A 23,771-nucleotide genomic window follows, 5' to 3' on the forward strand; every position below is an offset into this window, starting at 1 on the left:
TCAGATTGAGTAAAGGCCGCTTTATTTCACTGCACAGATCCTTGCACAGTGAACCAAACCTGTATTTTATTTTTAAACTAAGAATTTTAGTACTTAAAAAAAAAAAAAAGAAAAACCCAAACTAACCAGCAGCCCCCCTATCTGTAGCTCTAACATTAGGAATTCAAATTGGAGTATTTTTAGCCTCTGGAGTTTAAGCAGGCCCTTAACCTGAGTCCCTGCCTGCATTTTGTAATTTGGCTAACTTAAGTCATAAGGCAGTTCCATTTTTGACAACAAAGCACAACAATTTTACTAATATTCTTATGAACTTCAAGAATTACTTCTAATTGGAGACCTTGTAAGTACCAACGGCATACCAGGCAGAAAATGAAAGAATTTTATCTTTCCTTGGATTATTTTTTTTATGAAATACAACCCCAAGTGTCAGAAATGCAAGTTATTTCAGATGCCTTCAAAAGGTTCGCTTTAAACAGATTACCACAGGGGTTGCGTTAGAAAACAGAAAAATCAATTCTAGATGAAAAGCAAAACACACAGAAAGTCTCCAAATTGGCAAGAAAGAAGAGCTATATTAATCATTTAGTTATTTAAGAGCAGGGTGGAGGAAACGGAGAAATGCTTTCCTAATGTCTCAAGATTGGGGTGGTTTTAGTCATTTCTGTGTTGGGTGCATCTTACAAAAATAACTTCGTGAGGAGGGGCCCTTAGAAACTCCAGCCTCTACTGAGCTTTGCAGCCTTACTGCCCACTATCTCGTCCTGGCACTGAGGATGTTGCAGGCAGTAATTAGACCAGAGCCTGGAAAGTCAGGGAGAGAAACTGGAACTAACTATTTTCTTAAAAGAACTGGTCATTCAAAGGCAGAAAACCCAAGTCACCGACAATTTCCTTGTCCACTTTGCCAAGGGATGAGCTGGGCCGGGTCCAAGGACAGGATGGGAGAACTCAGCTGGGGTCGGGGGCAAGGTGGGAGTAAATTCTCGAATGCGGAACGTGAGACAAGCCAGGGAGACGGAGCCGTCTCGGGAAGGGCGCAGAGTAGGCCCAGCATCTCGCAAGGGTGAGTCCAGGTGAGGGGCGTGTTCCGTGGCGCCGCTGGCGGGGAGACGTCTCTCGCCCGGGCGCGGTTCCCGCCAGTGGCTCCTCTGAGCGCAGCGGCCTCCTGGGTGTCAGTGCGCAAAACCGCCACTTAATCCCCACTCCCGCCGGATTAATTAGGGCCTCCTCAAAGCAGAAAGTTGCGAGCCAGGGGCTTCTTTCCCAAGTGCAGGGGCACCGCGGAGGGGGTCAACACTCCTCCGGCCAGCTGGGCGCCCCTCCCCCCCCACCACCAGGCACAGGGTCTCCGGTGACTCGCGCCCCTCTAGTGAGCGCCCCCGAACTGCCGGCCAGGTCCCCGGGACCCCCTGGTGGCCGGCGGTTTGTCAGGTCACCGGAGTCATGTCCCAGGCCTGGGCGCTTCCTCCCGCGCCCCGGCCCTCCGTTCCCGGCCAGCAGCCGGGGCGCAGGGCGGGGCGCGCTGGGGAGGCCGAAGCCGCGCGCTATTCCTGTCGCTGTGAGCTACCGGCATGTTATGTGCGGCGCCCAATCACGCCTCCGACCCGCCGCGCTGACCGGCGCCCTCCCTCCCTAATCCCCCAGGCTTTGATTTGATCCTCCGCGCGGAACAAGCTCACCCTCACCCCTGCCCCTTAGCCAGTTGTCCTCGGCCCTCGCGGGTGCCCGCAGAACCCTCCTGGTCCACCCCTGGGAGGTCAGAGCCCTTGCCCCGCACTCCCGGGACGGCCCGAGCAGGGCCGCATCTGCGCATCTGGGCCGTCGGAGATCCAGCACCCCGCCGGAGTCAGTCCACCGGCAGCTCCGCCCTTCCAGGTGATGGTGCGCCGCCACTGCGGCCTCTGGCGCGCTGTTGTGGGCTCCCCAAATTGGGCCGGGGAGGGGGTTTTGGGCAACGCGCTGGCAGCCTCGGCAGTCGCCGAAACCAAACTCTGCATCCCCCGGAAGACTCCAAACTCCTTGCCCTCCCCTACTAGGGGCTTCTGGAAACCGTTCCCCGACCGGATTTGCTCTGAGAAGGGCCCGGGGAGATCTACGGACCTGGGCGAAGAAGCCCTGGGATTTAAGCTGAGCAGACAAAAATGGGCCCCTGCTAGGGGCTCGGCGGCTCGCGCGAGGGGCTCGGGGGCGCCGTGTCCTGGGATGCCTCCGGCCACGCCTGACTGGACCCAGCCCCCGCCCGGCCGCTTCCCGCCCTGGGCATCATGAGTTACTTCCTGTCTTACTGCAAAGCTCATGGCGGCGCGCTGCTCACCGGCTACCAGGCCCTGCGCGCCGAGGGCTTTCTGTGCGACGTGACCCTGGAGGCCGAGGGCAGCGAGTTTCCGGCGCACAGGTCGCTCCTCGCGTGTTCCAGCGACTACTTTAGGGCCTTGTTCAAGAGCCACACCAGGGAGTCCCGGGCGCGCGTGATCCACCTGCATGTGCCCTCGGCGGCCGGCCTGCAGCGCTTGCTAGACTTCATCTACACCGCCTGGCTGCCGCTCTCCATGGACACCGTGGAGGACACGCTGGAGGCCGCCAGCTACCTGCAGGTCACTGAGGCCCTAGGGCTGTGCGGCCGCTACCTGGAGCGCCAGCTGGCCCCGGAGAACTGCTGCTTTGCCGCCAATATGGCGGCGCGCTACGGCCTGGCGCACACGTTGGACGCGGCGGAACGCTGCATCGTGCGCCACCTGAGGGAGCTGCTGGCGCGCGGCGCGGGCCCTGCAGGGCTGCTGGAGCTCAATCCCGCGTCTCTCAGGGCCGTGCTGGGTGCCCCCGACGTGGCGCGGGTGCCTGAGGCCCGACTGCTGGGCCTGGCGCTAGCCTGGTTGCGGCAGGAGCCCGAGGCCGAACGCCTGACCCACTGCGCCGCGCTGCTCGAGCGCGTCCGCTTCGGCCTGGTGCCCACCGACGTGCTTCGGCGGGTGTACTCGGGCTCCGGCCTCACGCTGCCCACCCGTGTCAAAGGCCTTATCATTCAGGCCCTCAACTACCACACGGCGCCCTCCCGCCAGCCGCTCATGCAGGGCGAGCAGACCAGCGTCCGGAGCCCCCAAACCCGTATCTTGTTGGTTGGGGGGCGCAGGGGGCGGGAGGCGGTGACCGAGGAGGTCGTGGTCCCCCGGGAGGCAGTCAGGGGCAGGGGCGCTGCGGCGGCGCCCGAGGAAGAGGAGGAAGAGGAGCAGATGGAGGAGGAGGAGGAGGAGGAGGAGGAGGAGTGGGAGCTCACCCAGGACGTGGTAGCATTTGACGTGTACAACCACCGCTGGCGCAGCCTCACACGACTGCCCGTTCCGCTACTGGGGCACAGCGTGTGCGTCGCAGGCAACTTCCTGTTCGTCCTGGGCGGGGAGAGCCCGTCGGGCGAAGCCTCCTCCCCACTAACCGACAGCCCGCCGGCTGTCACAGCACAAGTGCACCGTTACGACCCGCGCTTCCACGCTTGGACAGCGGTGCCGGCTATGCGGGAAGCGCGGGCCCATTTCTGGTGCGGCGCCGTGGGCGAGGGGCTCTTGGCTGTCGGGGGCCTGGGTGCGGGCGGCGAAGCGCTGGCTTCGGTGGAGATGTACGACCTGCGCCGGGACCGCTGGACGGCAGCCGGGGCGCTGCCGCGGGCGCTGCACGGCCACGCGGGAGCCGTCGGGGATCGCGGCGTCGTGTACATCTCGGGGGGCAAGGCGGGGAGAGGCGAGGGCGGCGCGAGCAGCCTCCGGGACGTGTTCGCCCTGGGCCCCGGGGAGCAGGCGTGGAGCAAGAGGGCGCCCATGGGCACGGCCCGCTTCGGGCACCACATGGCGGCACTGCGCGGCGCGGTGTTCGCCTTTCTGGGGCGCTACGAGCCGTTCTCCGAGATCGAGCGCTACGATCCCGGCACCGACCAGTGGACTCGGCTGCGGCCGCTACCCTACGACCGCTTCTGCTACGGGCTGGCGGTGGTGGAGGAGACCGTACTGCTGCTGGGCGGCCTTAAGTGGCGGGCCTCACGCCAGGTGCCTACCCGCAACGTGGTGGGCTATGACCTCGACCTGGACCGCTGGGAGGACATTGGCTGCGCATTGCCCTGGGCCTGGAGCGGCCTGCAGTGCGCAGTCCTGCAACTGGCCGAGGGTGGGGACGAGGAGAGGGAGGAAGAGCCTGGAGAGGCTCCAGATTTAGTGCTGGGCTTAATAGGTTAGTGCAGCCTCCAGGCCACGGAGGAGCAAGTCACGCCTGACCAGGCTTACAGAGCAACACGTGGGCTTTTCCCAAGAATGGGACTCTGAAAGCAGTGGCTTCTGAAGGTTAACGAGGCAAACAAGGACTTGGCCTAAGAGGAACACTTTCCCTAAAGCTGAGAATGGGAGACAAGAGGGGTCAAATTTAGAAAGATATATGAATCAGCTCCAGTGAGCTGGGGATTTCTAGAAATTCTCATGCTTGGCTAGAGATGGACTTTCGAAAATAAAATATGACCCTATCTTCCCTCTTAAAGTAGTTCCTAGGTGTTAACCAGTGATTATTTTTCTGCCAAACAGCCAAAAAACGTACCATAAGAAGTTGTATACAACACCCAGAAAATTGTTAGCTATAAAGAGTGTGATAAATAGTTCTAGAAGATGACATTATCTCAATAAATAGGGAAGGGAAAGTGCCCTGGTTAAACATCATGCAATCATTGTAGGGAGAACTATGATTTTATGATCCAGAATCATGGTTATAGCTCTGCTCTGATGGTTTAATATAAATATCCAACTGAGAGGGGAAAAAAATCTCTAAAACAGCACCTTATTTTTGGAGAAAATAACAAGTTTTTCTGTCCCTTATCTTTATTTACCCTAGTCTGCTTTTGCCCTGGCTTTAGGCAGCTCACTGGTTAAGTTTTATTTCAGCAGCCATAATCATCAGACTCCTCTGGTTTACTGGATCATCTAACAAAAGCGAAACAAAATCCCATTTCTTTCATCCTCTTTAAATGTTCATTCAGCCGACATGTTGTAGGAATATTTGTACAAAAGTTTTTTAAACTTATTTTTGGTGGTACCCCTCCCCTACCCTCTGCCCCACCTTCCCAAAGGAATCACAGAGAAAGGAAAGAGGAGTAGGTGAAATTTTAAAGTTCGTGTCAGGTAAGTGGGAAACCAGCTTGATTTTGTAGGATCTCAGAGAAGATTCTTATATACACTGGACAGATGCTTCTTCTGGTTTGTCCTACCAATGACTTGAAACTGGGGGGTGGGGAGTGGGGAGAAGATGGCTGTGTGATTAGGTAACAAAGAAATGTGGTGAGGACTCTGCATGAATAAAATAGGTGCTTTATAAGGATTCAGTAAGAGCTGAATTTATTTGACTTCAGTTTACAGTGCTGCCTCTCTCCTAGATTTGAAACTAATGCAATAAAATGTACAGATATATAGTGTTAAAAGGTCTCTTTCATGCTAGGCTAGCCACAAGTCTTTTAAAATTCATTAGTTTAATTTTTACCCTTTAAAACAACAGAGCCAACTTTACAAAAGTAAAAGCCGCTTAGTAGCAACACAGCTAACTAGTCTTTCCATCAACTGCTCACTGTTTACAGGGCACAATCTGGCCACTGTATCCACGACACATCCATCAGGTACATATATTTTTAAGTGAATGTACACGTTTGGTCAAGTAAACATCAACAAGTCTAAACACCTGTAACAAGCACACTTCATTTTAGGACAAGAGGTTTTGGGTTTGTTTGGTTTTTTTTTTTGCTTTTTTGTTTTTTAACATGTACAAAATGCCACAAATTTAATGTGCCTCAATATCCATGCAGTAAATAAATGTTTTTACAAATAGTTCTTTTTAAATGATAAAAATATTACACTGGACCCAAAATTCCATACAAACATTAATACATGATTTCTCATCCATTTTGACTAAGTATAGGATTACTGAAAATGTGCTGTAGAAAGGCCACTCTCCTGTACAGTTGTGCAAAGTTTGCAAAACGATAGTGATTCAATGGTGGTTTCAAAAGCAAAGAAAAAGATCCCCGCTGTGGAGTTTTTACTTTCTCCTCTACAGCAAAAATATTCACTGACAGATATCTGAACTCTTAGAGATGAAAGTACATTCACTGAGCTGTACAGGCAACAGTATAAAGCTGATTAGAAGTAGATTTTAGGATATAGAATAGTAAAGGAGGGTCTCTTCCTCCTCCGCCTCCTCAAAAAAAAAAAAAGAAACAAAAAACCAAAAACAAACAAAAAACAAAAACCCCAGTAAATTGACTTGTACGGTATGCAGCCAGACACTAAAAAGCAGCACAGTCATTATCATGCTGTGATCACTTTCAAAAACGAGATGCTTAAAAAGGGAAATATGATGAGGATTTTTTTCATAGACTTCATCCACTCTTACACAACAAATAATGAAGCTAGGAAAAAAACCTCTAAAATTTTTCTCTCATATAATTCAATGTAATACATCTGAATGACCACCCTCCTCTTGCTCCTCAGGAGAGGTACATTTTTATTTTTCAACATTGTTTTCTATATTAGAACACATATCAGCCTGTAACTAAACATATTTTACTTCCCTGTGTGAAGTATAATCACATAAGTTTAATTAATAGACTAGGGGGAAAATTGGAAACCAACTGGAAAATTAATTCATTTCAGTTTATACCTTATAGCTTTTTAGAAGTTTGAGTTTAAAAACATGAGTTTGGGCTGAAATTATATATATGTGTGTTAGCTGCCTTTCTGGGTGAGTTAAGTGTGTTTTAAAAAATCCACTCTCAAATTCCTCTGTACACAATCAGCATTTCATCACTACAAAAATAAAGGAAGATTTAAACCAAGAAAATAAAGCAGCTCTATCTTCAATTTTGGTCTCAGTTACAAAAACATCTTACAAAGCTTTGCCCTGATACACCATTAAGTGTCCCCATGGATTTGGAATAGTATTTCCATTAACCAGCTTTCACAAGTTAATAGACTCTTAAGACGAATATTAGATACCTGAACTTTTCTTATGTTGATGCTCTTCTATTTTGCTTAACTCTTGTGTGCGCATCTACAGTTCACAAAAATAAAACTACAGCATTAAACTTTGTGCAATGTTTAAGAAAATTCTTAGAACATTTAATAAATATAAAAAAGGTTTAAATTCTTTCCCACCCACAAGGATGTCTGCACCTGAAAAAATGTGATTTAGATTTGAAGTCTTGTTTATATAAAATTAACTTAAAGGGAGAAAAGATGACCTTAGATAGAAAACTGCCTTTTTGTGTTTTCTCTACTTGAAGACCACCTGTCTTCAGAGTTGTTTGTAAAAGTTAATTTTAAGTCATTGAAGACAGTTGATTTTGCACATGGTAAACATAAGCTGAGCACTAACTGCATATAAAATATACAAATGCTCATTAAAGACAGTGGTATTATGACCATATATGGTTTGTTTCATATAGTTTGGTAACATTAAAGTATAGCTTGTCAAGTGTCCCACACGTTGATATAAAATCTACCTTATATACTTGTTCAAAGGACCAGAAGGTACCAGATGGCTGGAGGGCAGAATACACTTACACATGCGTTTCAATGTACGAATGAGTGTGTGTTAGAGAGGAAGTGATTACATCTACTTCAGAGGAAATACTTAGTGGGTCATTTGAGGTGGTATTTTGACAGATATCCAAGAAAAGATCGAGGTACATCTGCTTCCACTGTTGGAATTCTTTAGATGTCAGGTCTGGATTGTCTAGGACTTTATCAATAATGGCTACTTCCCCTTCTCTGGCCTGAAAAGCAAACGGATTAAAGAGTTATGAGAGGGACAGACTTTTCTTTAAATTTAAAATAAAACGTTAATAGGCAAAATATTAAGAAACCCACAAGAAACAGCTCTGGTATCCTCAAACTCAGCACTTGAGACTCAAATCCTAGTGTACTTTTTTCTACACGCGACATGGGTCGTATTGCCCATTCTGTGTGGTTTAGTTTTTCTTCTGGCCCATCCTGTATCCCATCTCTGCCTATGGAAACCTTCCTCGTTCTTTAACATCCAGTTCATAAGCCTCTCACTTCTTGAAGTCTTCCTTCAACAACTGGAAAAAATGTTTTCTCCCTCATTCATATAAGTCCCTATAACACCTGATTGTTGCCATCGAGTGGACATTCCACGTCTTGAGTTACTTATGCACTGTCCGTTCTCCTGCTAGAGGGTCAGTTAGCTCCTCACGCTTGCGTGACAGAGAGCACGCCCTTTGGGTCACCACAGATACATCATTCTTGCTGTGGTCACGTTTTGGCTCCCATCCTGTAGCGCTGAGAGCCTGCAATACCAAGTGGCCCTCCCTTTTTGCACTGCAGCAAATAATAAGCTCCCTCCCAGTAAGCTTCCTGATGGGGTAACTCACCACAGCGCAGCTATCTCCTGTGGGAGCAGTGAGTCTCCCAGGTGGGAGCAGAACAGGCTGAGAGGCTCGGTCCTGTCTTTATGAGCCCAGCAAGTGGGAAGGCACGCCTCTGGGGCAGCCCGAGCTGGGGAGGGGAAGACAACACTGTGCCCTGAGCAGTGGTTCTGGTCATCGGGGCCAGACCAAGACAGCGGGGCTGAGAGCCAGGATGGCGTTTATGAGTCACCCTGTGCTGGCTGAGCCTGTTACGCACACAGGGCTGCTTGGGTCCTTGTCCTCCTCCCCTAATGGGAGATTTCCAGTCCCTCTTAATTTCTCACACTAAAAATGACAGGTCTGTTTAGTTCGTTTTACCAATGAGGGGCTTTTCTTTACACTGACTTTTGGTCTTCTTGCCCGCGAAGAGTGGCGCCCCGGGTCACATACCTGGTGATCAGTACTCACTGAACCCAACACTGGCGGGAGCTCCTACTCTTTGCTCCTGGGAAGTAAACGCTTTTGGGGGCTCTACAGAGCATAAAAGGCAGGGGTGAGGGGCTGAGAGGGAGAGGGACAGAAGCAGGTCTTTAAAATAGGTGAGCCTGACCTGCTTCACAATGCCTGCCTGCTCTTGCAACCAGGTAGTTTGGACCTGAATGGGGGCGCAGGTTGGGGGTGAGGGAGGGTGTATGGCTCTGAAACGTGGGAGGGTGAGGATATCTTCGGTACGGCTGGACACCAGAATTATTCTTTTGGATATTACAGCTCTTTAAAAACTTCTGGTCTTAGTTACCAAAAGGCCATTAAGTTGTCCCCTGGATTTGCGTTAGTCCTTGCACAAATACCAATGAGAGCTAATTGACTCTGAACACTTGGCTGCTTGCTACCAGAAATTTTTCCAAATCATGCATCTCCTATTTTATCTCTTTGGTACTCACCTCTGTTTCAAAATCACAAAACCTCAGCAGCCTACAATGAATCAGAAATGTTTCCCAAAGGAGCCCTTTGACCTTTTGGTTTCTGAAATTACTGCATCACATAGGCTGTATGACAGCTTTTTTTTTGTTTCTTTTTTTTGGGGGGGGAAGGGAGGTAATTAGGTTTATTTATTTATTTAAATAGAGGCACTGGGGATCAAACTCAACCTCTTGAATGCTAAGCACGCACTCTACCACTGACCTCTACCCTCCCCTCCTCTTTTCTGTTCCTGAGTTTTTAAGGGTGCAGAGCCTGCTGAGGGAGGGTCTGTATGGCAGGCCTTCTCCATAATACACACACAGTGAGGGGCTGACTTTCCTGGCTTCTTCAATTTCCTGCCTCTCGGCTCCCCTTTCCTCACCACCTCCTCCCCAGCTTGGGAGTGGCAAAAGAAGATTGGAGACAATGTAAGTGCTTACAGAAATGTGTAATAAGAAAGGCACATGTGAGCTGGGAACTGATAGTGTATACAGAACAATTACAAAATGTCTACGTGGAACATGATCACGGGAACTGATAGTGTATACAGAACAATTACAAAATGTCTACATGGAACATGATCACAGTAGCTTCACTCCAAATGTGCTGCAGGAGATAGTCACAAAATATCTCAAACTCTGTTAGCACCCACTCTTGCATTCTGCATGCATGCTGTGTTCCTTTAATAGCTATATTAATTACACGACATGGCATATTTATCTCGGGAAAACAAAGGACTGAGAAATAACACCATCCCTGCATTCTGGGGGAAAAATTAATTACATCCTGTTTTCTGCTAGAACCAAGTCACATAACATTTAGTCAGTGCTTTGAGATGTTAATGAAAAGTTAAGATTATTTCCTCTTTGCCAAATACATTTATTCCTCTAACTTGGCTTCGAGTTCTTTCTGTTTACTCTCTGCCACCCCCATCCTTCATTTTGTATTTTGTCATCCAAGTATCTGATAAGCCACTTTGAGTTCAGGAATGCATCTCTTGACAGGAATTTCTCCTTCCATTTCATATCTTACCTTTAAAGTGCTTTTGAGAATTCTCAGCCTGTGTAGTTTTTCATTCATCACAGGATCATTACATCTCTTTATAAATGATAGCTTGTATTCCATCTTGGTTGAAATGCGGTGTTCTCCCAGCGGTGACAGACTGGCTTGCTCCAATGCCCTGTATAAATCTTGCAAAGAGTCTCCTAACTTTTCTTCCCTACTTTCACCTGCAATGTCCAAAAGAAGAGAGAAATGAATCCTGTGTAATAAACAGTTATTTGACACTCCAAAAATCTACTTAAAAAAAAAAAAACTATCTGAAAAACGGGATAATGAATGATTGGGAAAACACTCATATTATAAAAAAACCCCAACAAAACCACAGTTGTTAGTTATATTGGGTAAGATCAGCTACAGGCAGCTAATTGTTTTAGAATGATCAATTTATGGGATGCTTTAATTAACAAAATATTCTCTTAATAGCAAATCACCGTACAGATCTTGAGTCCATTAAGTTCAAAGAATTAGAGTACAAAAGGTACACAACACAGAAACAATCCTGCACATAATTTAATATTTTAAAACATTAATGAATATCCCTTATGATTATACTGACAAGCATAGAAGTGCTGATTAACAGAGCTCTCCTGGTTTAGCAATACTGAATGAACTGATTTTAACAATTTTCCAGACTTCATAAGATGGAATGACATTCACTGGCGTATATGATTGTAAAAATCTTCCAATTGTGTGTTGTAGAGCATTATTAGGTTTCATGTGACTGCCATAGTAATGCCTGCCACATTGTAAATATGGTAAATGATCATAAATTATCATCAATGACACTGCTTTAATTAGAATGAAATATGGGAATATTTACATGCAAATGTAAGGGGAAATCTGGCACGATCTAAAAGAAACTACTTAGCATTTGTAAGACCTGGGAAGAAAACACTCCAATTAAATATATTTGAAAGAAAAAATTAAGAGACTGGTTCAGGAAAGGGTCTTAGATCTATTTGAACAAATCCAATTCCCATCTTATTATTTAATTGTGTGAATACTGATGTCATATCTTTCTCAACAATGATAAACAAAGATGAACTTGGATTTTGCTTGGATTGGGAGATAGGATTAGGGCTCTATCACATTTCCTTTAATAGAGAGCCAAAGAGTCCCATTTGAGGAAAGTTAATTACACTGGCCCAAGAAGTAAATATGGAATATTGTTCATTCTGCAATGGTCCATGTGAATACTTTAGGCTTTCTGATGTACTTACAAAAAAAAAACAACAAAAAAACCCCTCCCTAACTGGTAACAATGTAGTTAGCATTTATATGTGCCAGGGAGTAGGGTAAATGCTTAACATTCATGATCTCATTATTCCTCACAGCAATACTAGGAGTAGATCTACTTGATTTTCATTTTATAGCAGGGAAGTACCTTTCTCAAGGTCACATTTAGTTAAGTGGTGAAGCTAGAATTCCAACCCGGCAGTCTGGCTCAAGAATCCAGGATTTTAATAAAAATTCTAGATTGCCAATTTTGTCAGTAATCATTTGAGCTATATATTTACCAGTACGTGTTAATGAATTTGTGAGACTCCCTTAAATGTAGCATTCTAAAAAAATTTTTTTAAAGACGGTACCTAAAACTGGCCCCAGAGCCCCAAATACAGTCCCTTAACTTGAGGGTATCACCTTTAGGATGAAAAAGTAGCTTCATTTAAGTTTCATATTCAATTTTTGGCTCTGCTGCTGAGGTTAGCAACTACTGTTAAGTATGACTGTTATCAGCACATGCTAGCATTAATTCTTCTATAACAAATTTTAGCTTCCTAATCATATATCTAAGTTAGAACTATAATCTAAAAATACAAAAATCCCTTTAAATAACAGCATTTTAATTCTCTGTTATTGGTTCATCCTTCAATGCCTGCAACACCTAGAGGATTTTAAGGAGTGGGGGCAGGGTAGAGGACTGCAAAAAGGAGGAACTGCTTTAGGGGCTAAGAAGAAGATGGAAGTGAGATAAGGAAGTTTAACTGAGAATGGTTTGGAGCCAGCAAGGCACAAAATCATAAGGTCATTCAGAGTAACTAAATGGAATTGTAAAAACGAGGATTCATTTGAAGAGCATAATTCCATTTCATAAAATCACAGGCCAGGAAAGGACCCTGAGGAATTATTTAGAAGTTATCATTCTTTTTGCCTCAAGGCAAGACTGCATCTAAAAGCCAGATATAATTTCATAGAGCAGAGGGTAGGGGAGAAATGAGAGGCCTAAGAGATGTGAATTAGAGTAGTTTAGATATCAGGTAGCCTAATGTATTATTAGTTTTTCAGTTCTTGAGGGAAAGTAAAGAAAAAAAGCGATTCACATTATAGTTTCAGGACTTAAGGGAGGCAGAAGTATTTTCACATAGTAAATTTTTATTTTATAATACCCTTCTGTATTACCTAATACTGTAGGGAGTATATATTTTTTTGAAAAAAAAAAACATTCTTACCCAGTTTCCTTTCTCCCCAATTCTTAAAGTTTGTGGAATACGGGGCCAGATGATTGATTTTTTAATAAAATTTCAGTGTAATTTTACTTCAAGGGTAAGTAAAGACTTAATATAAAAAGTGACAAACAGAACTAAAAACTGAAAGTTTTCTTTTCTTTCTTGTCATTAAGGGCAGGGGGAAGCATTCAGTCAAAGGATGACATAATTCTACAAAGAATCTGGTTTGGCAGCTGTTAGAAGAATCAAGTATGGATTTATCTCTGGGCAGCACATTTGAACAAGGAATCACAATGAGACGGAACACAGAAACACTTCCAAGTAGAGTAATGGACTAGAGATAGCAGAGATCAGTAAGGCCCCCTTCCCCCAGCCCTGCACACCATACACATAGGCAACACCACAAGACGCAGCAGTGGGATGAGGAAGGATGAAGGATTGAGATGCCAGGCTACCACAAAATGCCACCAATTACTTAACATTTTAAGACTAGACAAAGAGTCCTTTTATTTTTAAAGGAGAGGGGTGAGGGGCAGAGTCACATTATAAAATCTGACTCACTGTGCTCTACAGTCAAAACAACACAGAACTCAACATTCAAGACAAAAACAGACCTTTATTTTCTTTTATAATTTTCAATTGGTTTCCTTGCCTTTTTTTTTTTTCTCAGATGAATACCAATTAAGTCAACTGGGGCTACTGTTGCAACTGAAATCGTGAAAGCACCTTTATCTTCTTCTCTTTCTGCCCTCTTCTTCTTCGTCTCCTTCTCACTTCTCTTCTGGTTTCTTTCTTTTTTTAAACCCTTGCTTCTCTTCTTCTAGAAGAGACTTGCTTTGGAAGAGGAGGCAAGCACTTGGTGAGGTCTGCTTCCTGATTGATTTTCTTTCAATGCACCAGTTCACCATTGGAGCACTGGCCACAACTCAGCTCTTTGGTAATTTGAGTGAATGTTTTCTGAAAGTTTGGCAAAGTGTCGAAGACCACATGCAAACTACAGGACATGTATAGGACCTTCTGTAATTCCTAATGAGGAAGTGTCTCACCGCTACAATGACATTTTAATTTGTATCTAACGTATTCATGAATTCTGGGCCTATGCAGGAGTAAATTCCCTCTCAAATTACATTTATGTTTACAACATATAAATTAGTCCTGTGTCAGATGACACTTTTTTCTATTCCAATTTCAGTAAAGCAAAGAGAACATACATACAAAGTTCTCTTTCCTATGCAAAATTTCATTAATAGATTTGAGGATCACAATGAAGTTACTGACAAATTAACTTGAATTCTGAGCCCAGGGAGGGTCGTTTCTGGCTGCATCATAAGTTGGGGGGGGGCGGTGGAAGAAGATCCTCTGATTGTTTCATTTATAGTCTAGCTACACTATGAAACACTGTGACCCTGGGAATGTGGTGAGCATCACAACAGTTGTCTGGTTCTTTCAGGTTGCATATGAACTCCAGGTAGTGATAAAGAAAAGCTTAAAGAAAAGATTAGCTAATGCAAAAAATAGTTGGTTGAACGTTTCTTGCAAATGGCTTATTAGCAGATGCTAATACATTTCTTAAATACTATAAGGTCTTTGGTTGATATATTCCCTTACATTCCTGCCCAGTGGTTTCAAAATATTTTTGATTGTTCACCCTTATCAGGTAAAAGACTTCTGTTATCGATAACATATATATATATATATATATATATATATATATATTACTCTATATTAATAGATATGCATGTTACAGACACAGAAAAGAAATTTGAAAGAATGACATATAAAACCTGAGGAGAAATCCCAATGTTTTTTCTTCCTGTACCTCAATGGCCCCACGTGTACCTGCCTTCAGAGACCTGCACTTTGCCTCTCCCTGAGCCTACAGACCTCGCTCTCATTGGCATTTCCCAATCTTCTATCTGGCACATTGTCTCACGCAGCCAACGTTTAAACTGAGTGATGGTTTTCTCTACTTTATACACTAAGTACTGCACAGAGGGCTCCCTATCAGGTGACTGTGTAACTTATCACAGTCTATTGTGTAATTTCGTTCAAGTTTCTTTGCTGAAAATTAAGGAGAGCATAATACAAACTTGGCGACCTGAAAATGTCTTTCTGGAGTCCTCCCTGTTTCCCTGTCTCTGTAATGACCATGTGGAAGGAGAGAGAAAAATGAAAACAAAACCAAACAGAACAAATATACCAACTGGGCTCTTGAAGAACTAAGCCAACAATGAATAATCAGTTCTGGTACATGTTTTGGAAGGGAACTGTGCTCTTTTAAAATTGGACAATGATGTCCTAGTGGAAACAGTTGTTCCTTCCACAGCACAACTGGGTAATGAGCACAGAAGGCTGGGAAAGGCTAAGTCACAAGTGGGAGAGAAGGCTGGACATAGTAGCATTAGTCACCAGTCAAATGTGAGAGGCATTCGTTCTTGCAGGGCCGCAGAGTGCTCCAAGGCGTCCAGGCTAAGGGTGTCACGTATGGGAAGCACTGTTCTCACCATGAAAGGCAATTAACATTTGTTAATGTTAATTTACTAGTGTACCATCATGAACAACTTATTTATATGTAAGGTGACAAAGTTTTAACAGGCTTAATATAGATGGGTTTAATGTTTGTAGGTTTTATGCTAAAGATGATTATGTATTCAGGAGTTTATACTGTAACTTGAATTGTTCTATAATTAAATATTAGCTCTCTTCATTCATGTCTTTATATAAGTAAGTCAACTAACTATGCTTTGCATTTTGTACCACTGGAGAGAGGGTAGTTTGTTACATCTGAAAAAAAGCTAAGATTTTAAAAGCTGGCTTTCACTTGTCGCTCTGTAATCAGTTACCCTTTTCATAATTTTAAGTAATTGGTTAATTTTCTTTTAGGCAAAATAAATAATTTCTCTGATGAAAAAAAAATTTGATTTTAGTGAGGAAAATCCCTTCTTTGGAAAAGACAGCTTGAATGAATCCATCAATATCGCCAAGTGTATTTTTAAAGAAGGACATGTGAAACCCAGCCCTGTAAGAATGACCCTGCGCTTCACCAAAAAAGTACAGCCCATCCCAGTGTCTGTCACTCCCTTCTGCGCAACAGTAAAGCTTACTTGCATAAAGATGTGACAAAAGAGACAGAGCTGAAGCTTATTCTACACTTCATTCTCTAAGCATGTAAATTCTGCCAAATTACGTGGTTTACTGCCACAAATATATGACAGTGGTGGAATATGCAGGGTACTACGGTAGTTTTTCTGACAAATAGTTCAAATAGCAAAATCTTGGTGTCCTCGCAATGATTTATTGACCCAAAGGGAAGGTTCTTTGAAGGACAATTGCAAACACAAATGACAGATTCTATATTTGCCCACAGAATTTGGAAAATTTAATTAATAGAGACATAGAGGTCAAGGTACCTGGTTCTTAGGCAGGAATTCATAAAGGGGACATTTTAAAATGAAAACTAAGGGATGATTATATTTATAAATTAATGTGGAGTCACCATATTCCTTAATGAGAAAAAACTAAAATTCTTCATATCATAACATTTTACTATGACTTAGACAGGGAGAATGACCCAAGACAATCCCACTAATATTAAATGCCAACAAAAAGCTTTTTGATGCATTTCTACATATTAGAACCATCATTTTTATATATTCTTAAAAAACATTAAAATGGTTAGAGCAGAGGCAATTGTAAGGCAGATCAATGTGATTTTATTTACAACACAAATTCCATTTATGAGAAAGAAGCATAGATTACTTCTCTTTAGAAAGAGATTTACTATCAAGCATACTTAGCAAATTATTTAGCTCTCTAAAAAGATCTGATACCAACTGGTCATATTTTTATTTTTACGTAATTTATATTTTTACAGGTATTCACATTATGCAATACCACACACTGCGGCGACAGGAAGAAAAAAACATTTCCAAATACAATGTTAAATTATCTGTTCATTGCACAGTATGAAATATCCATTAATTAGCATTGAAATTATTACAGAGTATCTTATCCAACTAAATGAATGAAATTTCACATCCACTACAGAAGAAAAATAAGCAATATTGAGCCATAAGGGACCCAGTTACATAGTGTTAAATCATATCTGAAGCTAGTTTGAAAGACAACCAGACAAAATACTTTTTCCAAAGTGAAAACCACAGCCTATATAGATTTGGAAAATTTTACAGAAAAGAATAGCTCATGCCTGTCCTATGAGGCAACACCATTTGTATACAAGTGCCAAGAAATAAGGAGAAAGTTAGGATTTTAGCTGAGGAATCTAATAAAGCCTGGCATGAGGAATTTTCTTCATTAGCGTCACTGAAAGCAGTCTCTGTGTTACACCTGAATACACTTTATAATAGAATAAACATAGGAAGTTTCAGAGCAGGTTGTGGATACCTTGCCTTAATAGATTACACTGAATTCAGTACAATACAGCACGTCAAGTTTTAAAAATGCAAAATACACTTAATACACAGAATTTGCTTCCTCTGCTTTGCCTTAAAGAGGCCACCAAAGAGTCCATTAAACAGCCAGGGCTTTCTAGTTATCGGAGCTGATCCCTCTCCTTTCCTGGTGTCAGGAAAACACAACTGAGGTGTCACCACACAGAGCCCTTCCCCAGTCAGTGCCCTTCCCCTCTGTTCTCCCACAGAAACGGCAGTTTTCTGTTACTGTGCTCCATCTTGATTGGCTTTGATCTTATGCTAGTCCCAGTGGAGAAAGCTTGCATTCTTCTTAAGAGTGGCCTGCCCCTCTTAATATCCCTTTAGGGAGGCCCCCAATCCACAACACTTGATGATCTAAGCTTTTTAAAAGTCTGTTTTCTGTTATAAACGGCAAGGATGAGGCCATTTTAGTTGCTTGCAAGAGGTTGATGTTGAGTCTGCGTCGTGCTGACTCGCTCCGATCTAAATTCTCTAAACATTAGCTTATCAATCTGTCAGTCCAATGGGTTGAGTGCCAACAGAAGTGGATCCGATTTGGCATGGAGAGGTTCTACCAACTCTCGCAGTGTATTAGCCTAATATGATAAAGCAGTGATACAATATGATGAAAGACCTGCGAGTGCCATTATTCCCAAAGCACATTAGTATTTGTATTAGAAATACTCTCATGCAATACACCCATGAAGAGAAAAGAGAAAAATATGGCTAGAATTGCATATGGTTTTAATACCATAATGTCCTTCTGTTGGCATGCAAGTCTACTTGGCCATAAATGGGACACTTTGTGTTTTAAGCTTGGTTATTTGGAAATGCCAATCTTACGTATACAAAATAATACACAGCACAGATACATCTTTTCCCGCCTCTATACTTGTATATGCACCTCTGTAATTTTAATCAGGAAAGCTTATGTTAAAAGTAGTCTCCAGAATCATGTAAGATGATCAGTCCTTCAAGGAAATTAAACTGTGTTTCTGTCAAGATCTCTCCTCAAATTCATCCAATCAAGAAGTATGAGGAAAAGTTTTCCTGTCTACCTGCTGTCTAACTACTCTGACTCATATGCTATCATGTGCTAACTGGTGAGGGAGAAAAGCCCAGTTAGTGTGGCTCCGAGGAGGTGGTTGAATACTGACAAATACAAACTGAAGTGAAAAGCTCTAACAGGGTCAACGTGATGAAAGGGTGTCTTGACACCTGAGCACAAGCCACATTTCAAGGAATTGAGAAACTAGAAGAGACTAAAGTTTCTGAATGAGTTGGGAGACTAAGAACAATTGGTGTAAAAGAAACTGTAGTCTCTTAGTTCATTTTATTTTAGAATTTGAGGAATACAAATATTGTCACCAGGCACAAATCAGCAGTATTTTTTTTCAAGCCTAGAGCAGATTTTTATCTGCAACATCCTGTAGTAATTTTTGAGTTATATCAAGAAAAAGGAACAAAGTGGGAGAGGGAACAAAGAAATCGTGTTGTTCATTACAAGCTCCCTTAGAAAATGGGAAAGGTTTGTGCTGCCCATAGCATAGTATCTAGAAAAGGGGATGTGGCATGGTCCAGAAATAAGCAGAGCTAATTTTTGTTTATCAGATCATATACTCTTCTTTTGCAGGAAAAGGGCTGGGAACTCAGTAATCTTCATAGGTAGGTTACATGAAACAAAAGACAATATCTCATTTTTTAGAAAATTATAACACTGGAATGCTAGTTCTGGATTCTACTACTTTGTTCCATAAGGTCATGGAATTTCAAACAGCAAAATCAAAAGCAATCTAACGTTGGGCACAAGGTCATTCCTAAATTTAAAGGGTTCCTAGTTTATCTATGTAATTCGAACAGTTTCCCCTCAGAAACAAGGTTACATGAACAGTTTAATTTCTAGTGTGCTTAACCCATACTGAACCTGAACCAGAGCCCTGGTAATCAAGTCACATTTAGTTACATTTAAGACATTGTTTATATAGGACTGCTAAATTCTACTTCAAGAGACTGGAAACACCTCCTAAACTGAGGCCTTGCCAGAGGGCAGGATGGTTGGGGGCGCGGGGAGCAGACTGCTGTTTCAAAATGGCTACAGCTAGTTCTAGTCTGTATGTATTAGCATAAGAGAAGACAACACTCTTGGACAAGGTGTCTCTTCAACTCACAGTGGTCAGACAGACCACTGACTACCAAATCTCAGGGGTGGAGGTTTGTTAATCACAGATTTCTGGGCCCTGCCCCTAATCTACCCAAATCAGAATTTCTGGGTACGGAACCCAGGTGATTCTTGTGCCACTGCAGTTTGAGACCTCCTGCTTTGAGCCAGTCACATTGTGGTGGGCTGCACCGTGGGGAGGGCTGGTTGGAGTCATGCCAATTTTTGTACTACACATATAAGTAGCTTGTAGTCAGAAGTCTTAGAGTTGGGCATGTCACATAGGGTTTTATTTTTAGTTCCGTCACCAGTATAACTTGTATTATGTAACTCAAACAATTTCAAGGTTTTTGCCGGGGAATCTGATGGAAATATTCTGCTCTACTGAGAATACAGCAAAATTAAAGAGGCCTTGGTAAACTGCTTGAATAAATTCTTTAAGGCTATACTTTTAGGTAGTGTTAAATAGTTCCTCTTTATTTTCAAGGCAAACAGAACAATTATATAGACACTTCCAGACTCAAGCCTATTGAATCAACTGTACATCTTGGTATGCGCATTCTGAATTTCAAGTATGAACAGCAGTGGCAGGCCAGGAGGGTCATAAATGATGGAATGGCAAGTCCCTTTCTGGTTCTCAACACTCTCTTTTTCTCTCCCTTTGTATTTTCATTGGGCTTCCTCTCTCTCTCCCTATTTCTACTCTTCTCTTTTGTAACTGATAATTTCATTTATCCCTATTCAAATAGTCAAAATATTCAAACCAGTTAAAATTACTTATTATAGTGACATTAATTTTATGCCTGTTTTTAAAAGGATAAGTGGAAACTGCATATTCCTTAAACAAACCGACAAACAACAACAACAAAACAACCAAAACTTCAAAATTGTATGGCTCTTGATTGTTTTGTTTTCTTTTGGCCAATATCCTAACTATAAAAACGATTCCCTACTTCCTGCTATTAAAATAAACTTCACTATTTACCAAGCTTTCAATCAAGTACATTTTGAAACAATAGCAACATATCTATGCTACCCCAAGAAAATCAGTAATGCTTCTGTTATGCATATTACTTAAATATTTATTGAGCTTCCATTCATAACTGAAACCTCCAACTGTGAGGCTACAAGCCCAGCTGGATATAAAGAAACAGATTCTGTTTTCCTGAATGATGTGATCTGCATGATACACCCAGATGCAATGCTATGTCGAGTCATGTATAGGATGACTTATTGCAGTGCGGATCCACTTCCCATGCAAGCTCTTCACAGACTGAATCTATGTAGGATATGCTGAGGAGGATGTTCCTTTCCTTTTTTGTTTTATGAATTTAAAAATCTCCCCATTAAGGACCGTTCAAATACTAAGCAGAAACAGAAATTCTAGGAACATAAGTTTTAGAAATGTAATCAGGCTTCTAATAGTATACCTGCTAGGAGTAGCTGATGATCCTTCAATCAAATCCTGACGATTAGATTATAAGGTAAGGATGGAGGCACAAACATTTGCAAGAGAATGATTAAGTTTGAATACAAAATAGGTGAAAAAATTTTTTTCCCTTAATGAATGAAATAGAAGAAAATATGTGCAAATGGAAATAAGAAGTGCTTAAGCCAGAACATCACTTTCAAAGATTCAGGCTTCAGAGTTTTAAGAGAAAACTGTTTCCACTCTCTTGAATTATCAGTGGGATTGAGGGCAAAGTCACTGCTTACCAGTCTCCAGTCGTAAACTGCTTGCAGATGACAAAGCAGACACCCTCACCTACCAATAGTAACACTTGTGGAGATCCAGGGAGAGTAGAACTGTTTTGTGTGCTTAAAAAAAATTATTTAACACAATTATCTGGATCTCCCCCTTCTTCTAAATGTACATGTTCAGACTTAAGTTTTTCTTTTTGTAAAACAGGAATATCTAACCCCATGAACTGACAGTCAGTGACAATTACTTCTTTTACTGAAAGTATTGGAAAGAGTGGCCTGAAAACTTGGTTCAGAATGTTCGGGTCAAGAGAGAGACTTAACTGTGGCTTGAGTAGTAGCTGTCCAAATTTTGAGGGCCTATTTTCTTGTAAAGGTGGAGTTCAAATAGACAGAATATCAGATTTTCAAAAATGTGTTTGCTTATTTTTAATACCATAGGGGGAAAGGAACTGAAGTCTTATTTTAAGTGAGGAGTACAGTTTTCATGATAAAGTTTTCTTTTTCAAAAAAGTGATAAATTGTAGAAGGTAATACAGTTTGTGCTTATGCCTTATAACATTTCTAGTGATCTTTAATTAGCAATTTCAGGTAAAATAAAAATATCTGATGAATCTAGCCACAGGCAAAACAGATTAGATTAGAATGTTTCCAGATTAGAATGTTCCTCTAAATTGCCAAATCACAATCCATCCTCTGTGCATGATTCACTGGGGACAGAGTATCTTCTTATGAAAGTAGTATCTCATTTCAAAGTACCTACTGCTATACTATGACCTTAGAGTGTAGTTAGGACTTAGTTATATAAGAGTATACCACACACTCTGGCTTTTTCTGTCTGTATTAAAACCACTATCTGAAATAAAGGCACACCTAAAGTACACTTGAAATGAAGCCTACATATTAGCAACAATTGAAAAGGTCTTTTATATTTAATAGTCACAGAAGTACTTAATATGTTAATTCAATTTACCAACACTTTATTTTCAAGGAAGTGTCTACAGATACATCAGAAAAGTGAACTAAGGAATCCTGCATTATTATACTGTCATCTCAATGTCCCCTTTCAGATTTTAAAATAGAAAATAGGAGGAATTCATTTTTACAGACAAGTACTGTTCAATAAGGACTTAATGGGTGCCTATGGGAATATATACTATATCAGATGTTAGGGATAAATATACAAAGATAAGAGTCTGACCTCAAAGAGTTCATGGTATAGTTGTACAACACCTTTCCCATTTCTGTCTTATAATTTTATAGTAAAGGACTATCAATAAAAAGCTCTACTTTATTAAGTACAAACATATATATATATATACACACATACATAATAACAAATCAAATTGTAAGACTATAATGTTATTATACAATTACCCTAATAATGTATATTATATGCAATTATACTATATGCAATTACATTAATTATATATTATATAGATATACTAATTTTAATTTGGAATACATAGAAAATAAAAATATTTTAAATTTGGAGCAAATTTAAAGAAGGTCATTAAAATAATGTATGTGTATATATATGATATAAAACAGCTGAGTTCTGATGCTTACAATAGACTTTAAAACTGAAGGGGATTACAATATGCCACTTTGGCCTAAGGATTATTTTGAGCTGAAGGTAATTAAGAAGCAGCAGACATAGAAAGATCTTTGGCCATCCCTGTATCTGTCTAAAAGCAGGACATAAATTTCCCACCATGAAGGTGTTTCTCCTCCCCTCTTCCATACTGGAAGAACAACTCTTATCACTGAAGACAGAAAGCTGGCATCAAGATGGGTCTCCACAAACAAATCTCACTAAAATAGCCCTTATTTTCCGTTAGTTTCCTCTATATATAAACTTTCTCAAAGTTTACCACTCTTTTCCCTTTATCTTGTCACTTCTCCATAATTTATCACCCTTTGTTAAGATGGTATATAAACCCCAGGTCTCACTGCTTCTTTGGGTTTTTACTTCTTTCCCATGAAGGCCTCTGTGCACATAAAAATTCAATTAATGCAATAAAATATGCCTTTTCTCCTGTTCTTCTGTCACTTGCCAGTTTAATTCACAGGCTCCAAGTAAAGAACCTAACAGGATAGAGGAAAAGTTTTGTTCTTCCTCTATAAAACATTTAAATCAACTCTTAAAGCAGTCTATCCTAAATCATCCATATTTTAAAATATTTAAGAATATTTATATTCAAAACATTTAAACATGAAATATTTAATATGACATATTCATATTTAAATATGAAATACATATATTTCATAGTAAGGTTATTTTGAGATAACTTTAAGCAATGTGGATAGATGGCAGCTTACTGGCAGAATGAGCTGCTGTTGCAACCTATTTTATGATTAATAATTACTTATTTTAAAATAAACTCTTTAAAATTCTCATTTCCAAATTAAATACCTACAGAGGCAACATAGCTGAAGTCTGAGACATGAACCCATTACAAGAAATAGACTTTTTTTTTTACCCTTTAGTAATTTAGAGATGAACAATGCATATTTTTAACTTATGAGAATTTTTAACCATAACCACCACCTTACATGGTTATAGTAAAAGGATGCAATTAAATAGATTATATTCAGTCTAGACAATAATCAGTGTGAAGTAA

At 41.6% G+C, this 23,771-nt stretch overlaps 2 protein-coding genes across 2 annotated transcripts in view; one reads left to right on the top strand and one right to left on the bottom strand.

Moving 5' to 3' along the window:
• Positions 1-1,667: 1,667 nt before the first annotated feature.
• On the top strand, positions 1,668-5,446 carry KLHL34 (kelch like family member 34). Its single transcript, XM_032474603.1, has one exon. The coding sequence runs from the start codon at positions 2,265-2,267 to the stop codon at positions 4,218-4,220; it is 1,956 nt and encodes a 651-aa protein (XP_032330494.1). The 5' UTR covers positions 1,668-2,264; the 3' UTR covers positions 4,221-5,446.
• A 31-nt stretch (positions 5,447-5,477) lies between these two features.
• CNKSR2 (connector enhancer of kinase suppressor of Ras 2) overlaps positions 5,478-23,771 on the bottom strand; it is a 97,070-nt gene continuing 78,776 nt past the window's right edge. Inside the window, exons 10-11 of the mRNA XM_032474604.1 lie at positions 10,379-10,575; positions 5,478-7,792 (exon numbers count right to left, since the gene is read on the bottom strand). Coding sequence (XP_032330495.1) covers positions 7,577-7,792; positions 10,379-10,575 — 413 coding nt within the window. The 3' untranslated portion in view covers positions 5,478-7,576. The remainder of the gene's footprint in view (positions 7,793-10,378; positions 10,576-23,771) is intronic.

This window comes from Camelus ferus, chromosome X (genome assembly GCF_009834535.1).
Source record: "Camelus ferus isolate YT-003-E chromosome X, BCGSAC_Cfer_1.0, whole genome shotgun sequence".
NCBI classification, from domain to species: Eukaryota; Metazoa; Chordata; class Mammalia; order Artiodactyla; family Camelidae; genus Camelus; species Camelus ferus.

What these genes read in the sequence shown, in the direction of transcription:
- KLHL34 (XM_032474603.1), top strand. Translation starts at nt 2,265, where the DNA reads ATGAGTTACTTCCTGTCTTACTGCAAAGCTCATGGCGGCGCGCTGCTC.